Genomic DNA, 13,937 nt, shown 5'->3' with positions numbered 1-13,937 from the left:
CAGAATAAGTTTTTTTAACTTTTAACAAAATGATAAAATTTTTACACAAAGCCTCATAAGGGCATCATAAAAAACGCATTCTGTGTTTAGACTTACTTGACTGACCTTAAAATTGAGGGGGTACAGGTGTAGATATTTTTCTGTCTTGTTTAACAACTTCTTTATGTAAATTAAAGATCTAAAGAATTTACATGAACTGTCTGTAGATAGATTTTCAAGGCAGACTTTCACCTCATCAGGGATCAAACTTGAGATCTGATTACTATCAATCTAACGTGATAGGCCTCGTGAAGTCTGTTCATCACTATCAGTTAATACTTGTACTGTTTACCTTTCCCAGTGTATAGTGTTTCCACGATGTTCCCTCTCCTCACCGGGGTTATCACACACCTCCACTGTCCAGGTTCCATCTGGATTCTCTCCCCAGTTATGTACAGTCATGAATTCAAAATCAATATCATCTTGACTATCATCAGGTGGCCTTCTTGTCAACAGTTCAGATCTAAAATAAATTGATGAGTTGGTTACATTAAGACTGAAACAACCCTTGGATTTACTCGATGTCTTCGGTGACTCACATGGATATCCCATTTACTACCTCCTTAATATATCGTTTACCTGAGTTTTGCTCACTTCAGCCCAGTCATTTTTGATAGAGGGTTGAGCAAGGAAAATTTCTACAAAATTGTTTTGTAACTGGGCCAGCATTTTATGACAGGAAGTTCCCAGTATAAATATGTAGGAAATGCCATATAGCAAAAAGGATCTATTTCTCAGCGGCCATGTTTTTGACAAATTGAAAAAATCTGACTGATCTCAGGGTCACAACATGAACATTTCAGTAAATTCTTATTAAAATCAGATCAGCAATCCTTTTTCTTTTAAGACTTATATATAGAAGATATTTTACAAGTGCAGAGAGGTTCAACATCTGCACAATTTCATCAGTGGTTTTATATTACAAATGAACTTATAATGAATTCAATATCTGGCAGTGTTAAGCCATGTTTGAATTTCATGCCCAGGGGTATTGAACAATATACACCTGAAGTGTTCGGCTCAGTTTAGCTATTCAATGCAACTAAAATATGTCAGAAAGACATATATAATCCTGGCACAACATATTTCTCATAATTATGTACCTTGTTCCAGCAGGAGACACAAGAATAATTTCCACGTTGCCACGGCGACCAGACACCCCTTTAAAGATTAGTTGAACATGTTCCAGGCTTGTGATACTGTTAGATCTGTTATCTTGGCAGCCATTAAAAGTGAATTCTGTCTTCACACAGCTGTCACTCTGTATTTTTCTGCAATTATATCCATATAACATATTATACTCCTATATTAGTCTATGATAGCCATAAATAATTATATTGTCAGCATTTCTATAAATTTGTATAATTGGCTTGAAGCAGCATTTTTGAATGTATACAGTATGGTGACTTTCATACAAGAAAACACATATTTCTAACCCTTACCCTGCTAAATTTCTATAATGAACTTGTCCCTCTTTCAATTTGGACAGTACTATTAACTGTTTAAAGGGGTCCTTACCAAAAAATACTGACTGAATGGCGAACAGTGCAGATCATGATCAGACTGCATAGATGTGATCTACAACGGTCGCAAAGGCAGAATCAATCGTGTCCAGCATGATAAGGGTTAATCAACTGCTGTTCTTAGATTCTAGACCATATCTAACATTGTGAAAACACCCCATATTGAGTTTGTAGCTTTTCTAAATTTTGTTTTGAACTCCTTCACAACATACTATTTCTGTACAATCAAGTACAAATGTATTACATTTTTTAATATCATTTTATCAAATTAATATTGTAAGTATTGTCAACATGAGGCAAATCAATTCAGTAAATCAATGACTGAATATAATAATACATTATAAAGGAAACATTTGAGCCGTGCCATGGGAAAACCAACATAGTGGGTGTGCGACCAGCATGGATCCAGACCAGCCTGCGCATCCGCGCAGTCTGGTCAGGCTCCATGCTGTTCGCTTTTAAAGCCTATTGGAATTGGAGAAACTGTTAGCGAACAGCATGGATCCTGACCAGACTGCGCGGATGCGCAGGCTGGTCTGGATCCATGCTGGTCGCAAACCCACTATGTTGGTTTTCTCATGGCACGGCTCATTTATTGACTTTGAATGCTGTATCTGTCCGAAAAATTGTTTTGTAACACATTTCTTAATAATGACAAATTCAAGTTGCATATAACAAGAAAACAAAAATGTCCTTAGGAAATACCTGTTGACAGGTTGAACTTCTGTCAAGCAGACGTGTTGTTCCGGGACTGACTTCCAGCTCTGGGAAATCTCCACCATTTTGGCACAGTCCATAATACCGAAGCCATATTTACTATTCACATGGAAACCAGCTCCATTCATAGTCCATGACACATCTATGGAAGGTATACGAGCAGCACGTACTGTTATGTGCTGTACATCTCGCCATGAGCATTCCGGACTGAAAATAAATGCTGGTTATAATCAAAACATAAAACACTTAGTAGAGGAAATCAAGATACAAGCAATTTCTTTCTACAAAAATCAGCTGTTTGTAAAACACTTATGCCCCCATTACAGCATGTCAGAAGCAAGTGGGTATGTAATTTTGTACCGGGGTATGCTGTCACAGTGTTCTTCGACCAAATGACCTAATAAATATCAGAGGACATCTACTGACTACAGGCAACAACCACTGGAATTGATTGCCAAAGTGTTCTTTGAATTACTGAGTGGAAACCATTTTCTGTCTAGAGGCCAATGTGACCTTGACTTTTGACCTAATGACCCCAAAGCAATAGGTTTCATCTACCACAAGTAATCATCCAATCAAGTTTGACAAAGGTCAAAGCATTCTTTAATTATTGAGTGGAAATTGTTAAGGTCTTGAGGTCACTGTGACCTTGACCTATTGAAAACTTAAATCATAAGGGTAATCTATTGACTTAAGGAAAACATTGTATGAAGTTTGATAATTTTTGGCCAAAGCAATTTTCTGTATATGTGGTCAATGTGACCTTGACCTTTGACCTATTAAACTCAAAATATCAAAGGTCATCTACAGGCAATGATCTTATGAAGTATGACCATAGCCGGACCAAGCAATCTCGAATTACTAATCAGAAACCAGATGGTTTACCACCTGACAGACTGACCAACCAACAATGAGCAAAACAATAAAACTTTTTTTTTCAAAGGGGAGCATAAAAATGTGTCTAAATATATGATTAAATTATCAGCTTATCTGTTTACTTTTGTAGAAAAAGTGATACAAAAAGTCAGAAATTTCTGTTTTTACTCCAAATCCTTAAAACTTTTACAGCAACAAAAATAACCCCTTATATGGTATAAAACATGTTGTCAGAACTTTCTAGAAAATGGATGTGTAACTACAGATTCTGTCAGCCTCTATAATTACAACCACGTCTGCTAAATTTCTAAAATGGACTGGTCCATCTTTCAATTTGGGCCGTACCATTTATTATTTAACAGGATGTTTACTGAAAATTTGCTGAATGAATAGCAAACAGTGAAGATCATCATCAGCCTGCTCGGAAGGCAGAATCACTTGCTGACAGCAGGCTAAAGGTTAAAATCACAGATGGTAACTAACCAAGCTTGAAGGAGAAGAGCATAGCAACCAGAGGCAAGTGGAGCAGCACTAGATGTTCCCTCAAAGTTCTCAACACAGCCTCCATCTAGATCTGTAGTTACCTGTAACAATATCAGTATACAATAAATTATTTGTTAGCATTTCATGTTCAAATTAAATTGTCCTAACCAAAGACAAGAGGACCATGATGGTCCTGAATCGCTCACCTCTTCCCACATGACCCAGTTTTGAGTATGACGTCGTTCTTTCTATTATTTGACATAGTGACCTAGTTTTTGAGCTCATGTGACCCAGTTCTGAACTTGACCTAGATATTATCAAGATAAAATTCTGACCAATTTTCATGAAGATCCATTGAAAAATATGGTCTCTAGAGAGGTCACAAGGTTTTTCTATTATCTGACCTACTGACCTAGTTTTCGAAGGTACGTGACCCTGTCTTGAACTTTAACTAGATATCATCAAGGTGAACATTCTCACTAATTTTCATGAAGATCTCATGAAAAATATGGCCTCTAGAGAGGTCACAAGGTTTTTCTATTTTTATACCTACTGGCCTAGTTTTTGACCGCACGTGACCCAGTTTCGAAACTGACCTAGATATCATCAAGGTGAACATTCAGAACAATTTTCATGAAGATCCATTGAAAAATATGGCCTCTAGAGAGGTCAAAAGATTTTTCTAATTTTAGACCTACTGACCTAGTTTTTGACCGCAGTTGACCCAGTTTCAAACTTGACCTAGATATCATCAAGATGAACATTCAGACCAACTTTCATACAGATCCCATGAATAGTATGGCCTCTAGAGAGGTCACAAGGTTTTATATTATTTGACCTACTGACCTAGTTTTTTAAGGCACGTGACCCAGTTTCAAACTTGACATAGATATCATCAAGGTGAACATTCTGACCAATTTTCATGAAGATCCATTCAAGGGTATGGCCTCTAGAGAGGTCACAAGGTTTTTCTATTTCAAGACGTACTGACCTAGTTTTTGATCGCAGTTGATCCAGTTTCAAACTTGACCAAGATATCATCAAGATAAACATTCAGACCAACTTTCATAAAGATCCCATGAAAAATATGGCCTCAAGAGAGGTCACAACGATTTTACTTTATTTGACCTACTGACCTAGTTTTTGACGGCACGTGACCCACTTTCGAACTTGACCTAGATATCATCAAGATGAACATTCTGACCAATTTTTTTGAAGATCCATTCAAGGGTATGGCCTCTAGAGAGGTCACAAGGTTTTTCTATTTTTAGACCTACTGACCTAGTTTTTGACCGCACATGATCCTGTTTCGAACTTGACCTAGATATCATCAAGATGAACATTCAGACCAGCTTTCATACAGATCCCAGGAAAAATATGGCCTTTAGAGAGGTCACAAGGTTTTTCTATTATTTGACCTACTGACCTAGTTTTTGATGGCACGTGACCCACTTTCGAATTTGACCTAGATATCATCAGATGAACATTCAGACCAACTTTCATACAGATCCCATGAAAAATATGGCCTCTAGAGAGGTCACAAGGTTTTTCTATTATTTGACCTACTGACCTAGTTTTTGATGGCACGTGACCCAGTTTCAAACTTGACCTAGATATCATCAAGATAAACGTTCTGACCAATTTTCATGAAGATCTTGTGAAATATATGGCCTCTAGAGAGGTCACAAGGTTTTTCTATTTTTAGACCTACTGACCTAGTTTTTGATGGCACGTGACCCAGTTTCAAACTTGACCTAAATATCATCAAGATGAACATTCTGATCAATTTTCATAAAGATCCCACAAAAAATGTGACCTCTAGAGTGGTCACAAGCAAAAGTTCATGCACGCACGAACGCACGCACGGACGGACGACGTGTGATCAGAAAAGCTCACCTTGTCACTTTGTGACAGGTGAGCTAAAAAGGCCTACAACATTCTAAAATGTCCAAGAATTTTGTATGTATAATCAAGATAATCACCCGTATTTCAATTTATGTCTAAAACATATTTACTCCAACAATAAACACAGGAGAACTTAAGATATTAAATCATCTTCTCTACTATGACAGCTCCATCATCTACAAGAGACCTGGTGGTGTAACAATTAAGTTTTATCTATCCACTGTGGAATTCATCATTCCTTAATCCAACTCATCTACAACAACACTTCCTCATACAGAACAGGTTTTCAAAGTAGAAGATCAGCCAGTGACCAAGCACATTATAATTAATTATGATAAGAAGGTACTTACCACTTTAATCTTGTATTCTGCCTTCAATTCCTCTTCTTGAGTGGCCTCCCCTCCTGTCGGTACAGATATCAAAGTAGATGTGCATATCTCACCGAAAAATGGTAGTTCCCCTTTGTCTGTCAGAGACTGGACAGAAATGCTCTCTGGACTGGAAACATAGCCGTCTGCTCCACACATATCTCCATATCCTCCACCATTACCAGTGGCCCAGACAAATATACTGCCCTTACCATTTCTACCCTAAAAATAACAAGAGCTGTTTGTGAAACACATACGCCAAATGATGGCCTGTTAGCCTGTTTGGGATAACTGGGTTTGTAATTTGAGCCGAACCATGAGAAAAGCAACATAGTGCATTTGTGACCAGCATGGATCCAGACCAGCCTGCGCATCTGCGCAGTCTGGTCAGGATCCATGCTGTTCACTAACAGTTTCTCTAATTGCAATTGGCTTTGAAAGTGAACAGCATGGATCCTGACTGGACTGCACAAATGCGCAGGCTGGTCTGGATCCATGCTGGTCGCAAATGCGGATGTCCACGTCATGTTGATGAAGACTACAAAGTTTCATTTCATTTGATGAAAACTGTACGAGTAGTTGGGTACACACTGTCCTGGTGTAGTTGTAATATTTCAATGTCCCATCAAGGGTGCCATAGTCACAAAATATGGCCATCGAGATCTTATCAAGTTGTCATTCTTGTATCTGACCTTTGACCTCTAAGTGTGACCTTGACCTTAGACATAGGGACCTGGTTCTTGCGCACAACACTCCGACTCATGATGGTGAACAATTGTGTTAAGTTACATCAAAATCCCTCCATGCATGAAGAAGAAATGCTCCGGACAAAGTCAATTCTTGTAACTGACCTTTGGCCTCTAAGTGTGACCTTGACCTTAGATATAGAGACCTGGTTCTTCACATGACACTCTGTCTCATGGTGGTGAAATTTGTGCCAAGTTACATCAAAATCCCTCCATGCATGAAAAAGAAATACTCCGTACAAAGTCATTCTTGTATCTGACCTTTGGCCTCTAAGACAGTGTGACCTTGACCTTAGACATAGGGACCTGGTTCTTCACATGACACTCTGTCTCATGATGGTAAACATTTGTGCCAAGTTACATCAAAATCCCTCCATGCATTAAAAAGAAATGCTCCAGACAGTCATTCTCGAATTTGACCATTGACCTCTAAGTGACCTTGACCTTAGACTTTGGGACCTGGTTCTTGCACATGACACGATATGAATGACACAATTTCAGATGGGTGGACAGACAGACAAGGACAACTCTCAGTGCCCCCAAAAAGTTTGGGAAACAGAAACAACTTACTGTTTTAACACCTTCTTTAAGGGCATTAACACATGCTTTTTTTGGTTTCTCCATAGTTTTACCATCATCATGTGGCCCCCATGAGGCACTTAATACATGGACATGTTGATTGTTAAACAGCAATGCCCGGGCCTCCATCTCGTCTGTGATTGGACCATCGAGAATTCGAATACCTGCAATGAAATTTGATTGTGATTTTGAGCGATATTTCAACAGTCTGGACAAGTGTGTCAGTCAATAGTTGTTCAAAGCTAATGCTGAAATGTTGTTAAACCCAACTATAAATAAAAATTTGTATCTTATATGTTGGTAGAGGGTCGACCTGTGGAAAATTTGTATTAAATTATTTAAAAATCAAGCCAGCAGTTCCAGACAATTTTTTTCCCCAGTTCCCTTAATATATATGGGAAAAAGTGACAATCTTGTGACCCTTTTTTTGGGGTTGATTCCGAATAATTTTAACAATGTTGGATGTGTATACGAAATTGTTCCAAAATTTGACGAGCAGATAAGATGTCACTGAAAGTCTCCCTCTTTTGATGAATATAAAAATAACTTGAAAAATCTCTGCAAAGGATCAATAAACACACACCTGAGCAGAATTATTTCAAAACTTGGCCACCAGTTTCTGATAAGAATTTTTATCAATTTCCACTATATACATATATATGGAAAAGTATCTAAGCTGTCGGATGGCTACTAGTTTCAGACTGGGCATGATACCCTTATTAGGAAATCAGATAAGCACTGTGGCTGGCATATTATTCTATCAATAAAATTTTGTGGAGGGTCACTCAAAAATCATTTCTGTGAAATCATTTTGGTTTCTAAATTGTTTTCCCTTTCCACCTCCATAGAAACCAGGCTGTGTAGAGTTGAACTCTTGGATCCATTTAGAAAAAGGGACCAATGAATATGGTAAGAAAGCATGTCTATGGATACATTGCAATCACAATGTCATATTCTTACAGAAGTTTTTTTGTGATTTTACTTCAGCCTGCCATGGCAACCAAAATTATGCCAGGATTGGACTTTTTTGAACAATTCTGAAATGGTGACTATCCAAGAAACATTCCTGAAATAGACCAAGTGGTTTAGGAGGAAATATCTTTTTTAATATAATGGTAGCAACTGACATAAACAGACACAGGGCAATCACAATACCCCATCTCATCAGATGAGCTTAAAACTTGAACCTATAGCAAGTTTTCAAGAACAGGTGCCAACACGTAATGAAATTCTTACATGTAGACTTTAACCCTTACCCTGCTGAATTTCTAAAATGGACTGGTCCATCATTCAATTTGGGCAGCATCACTTATTACTTAAAGGGGTGTTCACTGAAAATTTACTAACTGAATAGCGAACAGTGCAGACCATGATCAGACTGCACGGATGTGCAGGCTGATCTTGGTCTGCACTGTTCGCAAAGGCAGAATCACCTGCCGCCAGCAGGCTAAAGCTTAAATGAAATTTCAAACACCCTTAAATTAGCAAGATTTCTATCATAATGTATGACATGACATATAGGTCAGTATGCATATTTTTGAAATATTTGCCAGGTATCACAGGGCAGAATAAACACAGAGGTAATGCAATAATACATGTTGTTGTTTTATATTTTGACACATGTCAAAATTGCAGTATCATTGTAAAAAATACCATACTTGGATTTTTTTTTCTCAATCAGGTTAATTGCTAAACAATGTCCACAGCGTGGGTATTACAATTCATACATGTAGGTTCACATGCATTTCAAATCAATAATACTGAATAATAAATACAATTCTACATATAAAACATTTTCTCTTTATTTAGTCACAATATCTTTATATACAATGTAACTGAACAATACAACATTATCAGACAAAATACTGCATAAGCTGTGAATTATTTACACATTTCAATAAAAGTCATAAAAATATACAAAAAGTTTAAACTATTTTACATTAAGCACAACATGTAGCAGCCTTAAATACCCGTAAAAATGTAACAAATAATAAAACATAATATCATACAAATTAAGTACATATTGCACCTTAATGGTAACACAAAACATATGAAGAAATTTTACAAAAACTTCTTTGTGTCTTTAAATTACATGTCCATTTCTGAAGAGATTTCAATTTCTCCCTTTGAAACATTTCTATGTCCATCCCTAACCAATTTCACTCCCTTCCAGGCATAATCATACCGCCTCAAAGCTTGTCGAACTTTATCCTTACATTTGTCCTCATTCAGTACCATTCTGCGAACAAAAATGGTGCAATTTTTCTTCACAACATTGTCAATTTGCTCTCTAATGTCCTTTCGCCCAAGAAGTTTAACCTCCCAGTTTGATTTAGTGGTAAACCCGCGACACATTTTACTGTATGTTACATATTTCTTAGCATTTGTTTTGGTTTGGATGCCAATTTCATATACTGCAGGAACCTTTGTTTTTCCAGCAAAAATTTCTTTAGCTCTAAATCCATGACCGCTTCCAGGTCTTGGGCAGCTTACATCACTAGCAATTTGTGTCGGTGTGTCCGTTACTGTTTTCTGTGTCGGTGAAATGATAAGCTGCCATTTTGACCAGGACATATCTCTCAACAGGAAATTGCTTTCTGGTACATTTTCTCTCCGAAGTTTCGGCAAATATTTCTCTAAATACTTCTTATGGGTTGGGACTGGTTTTGTCTTCTTAATGCAAGCTGCAGACTTTCTGACAGTCTTCAGGACTGATTTTGCTTCGTTCAGGACTTTAGCTGCCTTTCCAGTCATTGAGATTTTTGCTTCTTTCCCAAGCTTTTTTCCAGGGCTTTTGCCGCTTACCGATGAGGTGTCAGAGGATGATCCTGCTGGTGCTTTGTCTCTCAGATCACCAAATAATTTATGCAAATCTTTATTTATCGTTGAAGAACGAGCCCTCACTTCTTTCTCATAGCTCAAGAACAGATCATCCCCTTTCTCTTTGTAGCATACAGTCATAAGAACGTCAAAAATATTTTTAAAGTCGCTCAGTTTCAGATGCTGACCATCAGTGCGTCGTGCAATTTCAGAGTAAAATTTGTCAGAGTTGTAAGAATGGCACTGAACAGAGTAAATGCGAACGCCAATTTTACCCAGTTCATCAGCTTCTACTCTCCAGTCTAACTTCAATTTGTTTTGAGGATAGTTAGGCTCATGAGGGTTGCAGTCGCCAATCATTACAAGTGACCTCTGAGATCCTGGAGTCCATGACAGTTTAGTACGCACCTCATGCAGCACGAGTTCATAGCATTCATCAGAATCGCCTCCCCCAGTTGCACTGACATTTTGCGTAAAGTCCACAAGTTTTGCAACATCATCTGTAAAGTCCACAAATTTCGTGATATAGTTTTGCCTATCACAATAATCTCCATGTGCAAACACAGCCATTTTTATGCCTGGGATATCAGCCTGAAGGCGCTGAGCCATGTCTGCGACCCTCCCTCGTACCTCATCCAAACAGGAACTCATGCTCCCTGTAGTATCGAAGGAGAAAACAATCTCCATTGGACCATTTGGTAATGCCATTTTATGGTAGTATCTAGTCCTGAAATATAAAAAAAAAATCATATACTTACTTCTCTTGGTAAAAACATGGATAATATGGCCTGCCAAGAACTTTTTAATCAGTATTGCAACACATCAAATTCATGTTATTTTTCTTTAAATGGCTGATAAAAGTACTAATTTACTTTTTATTTCATTGTTATATTAGGAAGTTTAATTTAACTCCAATCAATGCTTACCTTTCAAGGTATGTAACTCAAGAAGGTTTATCTTCTTTGGTTTCTGTAAGAGTTGTCTCAAGTTTGCTCTGTCGCAAGTTGTATGAAATAACCGATAAGACAGGTATATATATTGTACAACTGGCTCACTGGGCATGACAGTATGGATTTGTTCAAACATGTTCAGTAGTCTACTGAGCATGCTCATGACCTAGCTAAATATAGATATTACATCTTAAAATAGCAAAAGCTGTTCATACTTGTTTTTCTTTAGATAGAGAACAATATATAATTTATAGATACTCAAGTTAAAATAACAATATCTTAAATAATCTATATAGATCTACAGATATTTAAGGTAAAATAAAATGGTTAGGATATTCTTTTAAATAAATTCTGTTACTTCTGAAAGAATTCACTGGCATATATCAGTATTTTTGTATATTGTGAATTTATATGTGTACCAAGCTGACCCTTTCCACACTGGTGAATCTGAGAGAGGGAAACTGTATCTTCTTTTGTTAAATCCTACAAGTCTAATTACTCATTTTTCAGCCATTCATGGTCCTCAAATAGTAAAAGAACTTCTTAACAGCAGCGACTGAAGTGATTTTGATAGATACACATGCAATAAATACTTGCTGTTAATGACACTCCGCATAATTTATCTGGATTAGATTACTCAAGAGTACATATTATGGCAAGGGACATGGCAAAAAAACCATAAAAATTTAATTTTGCCTGTTTTCAAGAATGTATTATACATACATATCAATTTGATACATACCATTTTCAATTGGTGTATAATACACAGTAGTGTATAGTTAAATAACAGTTTCAGGACTAATTTGCCCATGCACCCAATGAAAAATGTCACACAGGTGACATTAATCTTCAGTATATTTTCAAAACAAGCATTGTGGTAGACAGAAAAGTGTCTCATAACTGATAAATAATTTTTTTATAAATTTCAGTTGAATCTACATTGCCAGATGCTACAATTGTGTAGTATCACTGATGTAGTTACGGTCAAACAGGAACAGCTGTGTTAATACTGTAAAAACGTACCTCCTATTTTACTGTTGTACGCAACTCCCACTCCGCAGTTACCATTATTAGCAACAGCAGCAATTTCCCCGGCACATCTTGTACCATGGCTGGAAATAAATTAAGGAGTGATCACTGTGGTCATTGTTGTTGAAAGTACTATAATTATTACATGGCTATTTACATTTAAGAAATATTTTAGTATTAAAAAAATACAGTTGTAATAACTGATTATTAAACATCTAGATTTACGGTATATTTAACAAATAAGAACATTTGAAAGAGTTAGTAGAGCTGCAGTGTAGTGACTTAGGTGTAGGTTGCTCAACAGATCAACAGTTTGAGCCCCTCTGGATCATAACTGGGTTTCTCTACAGATCATGAATTTGAGCCGCCCTAGATTATCACTCAGACTCCTCACAAACAGCTTCAGTCTTATAAAAACAAGGGGACCATGATGGTCCTGAATCGCTCACCTATCCCCACATGACCCAGTGTTGAACTGAGTATGATGTCGTTATTTCTATTATTTGACAAAGTGACCTAGTTTTTGAGCTCATGTGACCTAGATATCATAAAGATAAAAAATTCTGACCAATTTTCATGAAGATCCATTGAAAAATACGACCTCTAGAGAGGTCACAAGGTTTTTTTATTATTTGACCTAATGACCTAGATTTTGAAGGCACGTGACCCACTTTTAAACTTGACCTAGATATCATCAAGGTGAACATTCTGACCAATTTTCATGAAGATCTCGTGAAAAATATGGCCTCTAGAGAGGTCACAAGGTTTTTCTATTTTTCGACCTACTGACCTAGTTTTTGACTGCACATGTCCCAGTTATGAACTTGACCTAGATATCATCAAGCTGAACATTCGCACCAACTTTCATGAAGATCCAGTGAGAAATATGGCCTCTAGAGACATCACAAGAATTTTCTATTTTTTGACCTACTGACCTAGTTTTTGACCGCACGTGACCCAGTTTTGAATCTGACCTAGATATCATCAAGATGAACATTCTGACCAATCTTCATCAAGATCTCTTGAAAAATATGGCCTCTAGAGAGGTCACAAGGTTTTTCTATTTTTAGATCTACTGACCTACTTATTGACCGCACGTGACCAAGTTTCAAACCTGACCTAGATATCATCAAGGTGAACATTCTGACCAATTTCCATAAAGATCCTATGAAAAATATGGCCTCTAGAGAGGTCACAAAGTTTTTCTATTTTCAGACCTACTGACCTAGTTTTTGACCGCACGTGACCCAGTTTCAAACCTGACCTAGATATCATCAAGGTGAACATTCTGACCAATTTTCATGAAGATCCATTGAGAAATATGGCCTCTAGAGAGGTCACAAGGTTTTTCTATTTTTAGACCTACTGACCTAGTTTTTGACCGCACATGACCCAGTTTCGAACTTGACCTAGATATCATCAAGGTGAACATTCTGACCAATTTTCATGAAGATCCATTGAGAAATATGGCCTCTAGAGAGGTCACAAGGTTTTTCTATTTTTAGATCTACTGACCTAGTTTTTGACCCCACGTGACCCAGTTTCGAACCTGACCTAGATACCATCAAGGTGAACATTCTGACCAATTTTCATGAAGATCCATTGAGAAATATGGCCTCTAGAGAGGTCACAAGGTTTTTCTATTTTTAGACCTACTGACCTAGTTTTTGACCCCACGTGACCAAGTTTCGAACTTGACCTAGATATCATCAAGTTGAACATTCTGACCAATTTTCATGAAGATCTTATGAAAAATATGGCCCCTAGAGAGCTCACAAGGTTTTTCTATTTTTAGATCTACTGACCTAGTTTTTGACCCCACGTGACCCAGTTTCAAACTTTATCTAGATATCATCAAGGTGAACGTTCTGACCAATTTTCATGAAGATCCATTGAGAAATA

The 13,937-nt window shown here is 37.2% G+C and overlaps 2 protein-coding genes across 2 annotated transcripts in view; both read right to left on the bottom strand.

Annotated features, from left to right (window-relative positions):
• The window catches only part of LOC123552686 (PC3-like endoprotease variant B), a 30,971-nt gene that overhangs the window by 653 nt on the left and 16,381 nt on the right, over nt 1–13,937 (bottom strand). The window contains exons 7-13 of the mRNA XM_053540557.1: nt 12,030–12,118; nt 7,228–7,400; nt 5,894–6,133; nt 3,639–3,739; nt 2,268–2,486; nt 1,143–1,310; nt 332–502 (exon numbers count right to left, since the gene is read on the bottom strand). Of these exons, the coding sequence (XP_053396532.1) occupies nt 332–502; nt 1,143–1,310; nt 2,268–2,486; nt 3,639–3,739; nt 5,894–6,133; nt 7,228–7,400; nt 12,030–12,118 (1,161 nt within the window). The remainder of the gene's footprint in view (nt 1–331; nt 503–1,142; nt 1,311–2,267; nt 2,487–3,638; nt 3,740–5,893; nt 6,134–7,227; nt 7,401–12,029; nt 12,119–13,937) is intronic.
• Nucleotides 9,025–11,197, bottom strand: LOC123551071 (uncharacterized). Its single transcript, XM_045339737.2, has 2 exons — nt 10,983–11,197; nt 9,025–10,783 (listed from the first exon to the last, which is right to left on the bottom strand). The coding sequence occupies exon 2, from the start codon at nt 10,762–10,764 to the stop codon at nt 9,325–9,327; it is 1,440 nt and encodes a 479-aa protein (XP_045195672.2). The 5' UTR covers nt 10,765–10,783; nt 10,983–11,197; the 3' UTR covers nt 9,025–9,324.

Source organism: Mercenaria mercenaria, chromosome 4 (genome assembly GCF_021730395.1).
Source record: "Mercenaria mercenaria strain notata chromosome 4, MADL_Memer_1, whole genome shotgun sequence".
NCBI classification, from domain to species: domain Eukaryota; kingdom Metazoa; phylum Mollusca; class Bivalvia; order Venerida; family Veneridae; genus Mercenaria; species Mercenaria mercenaria.
This window is presented reverse-complemented; position numbering and strand designations above follow the sequence as displayed.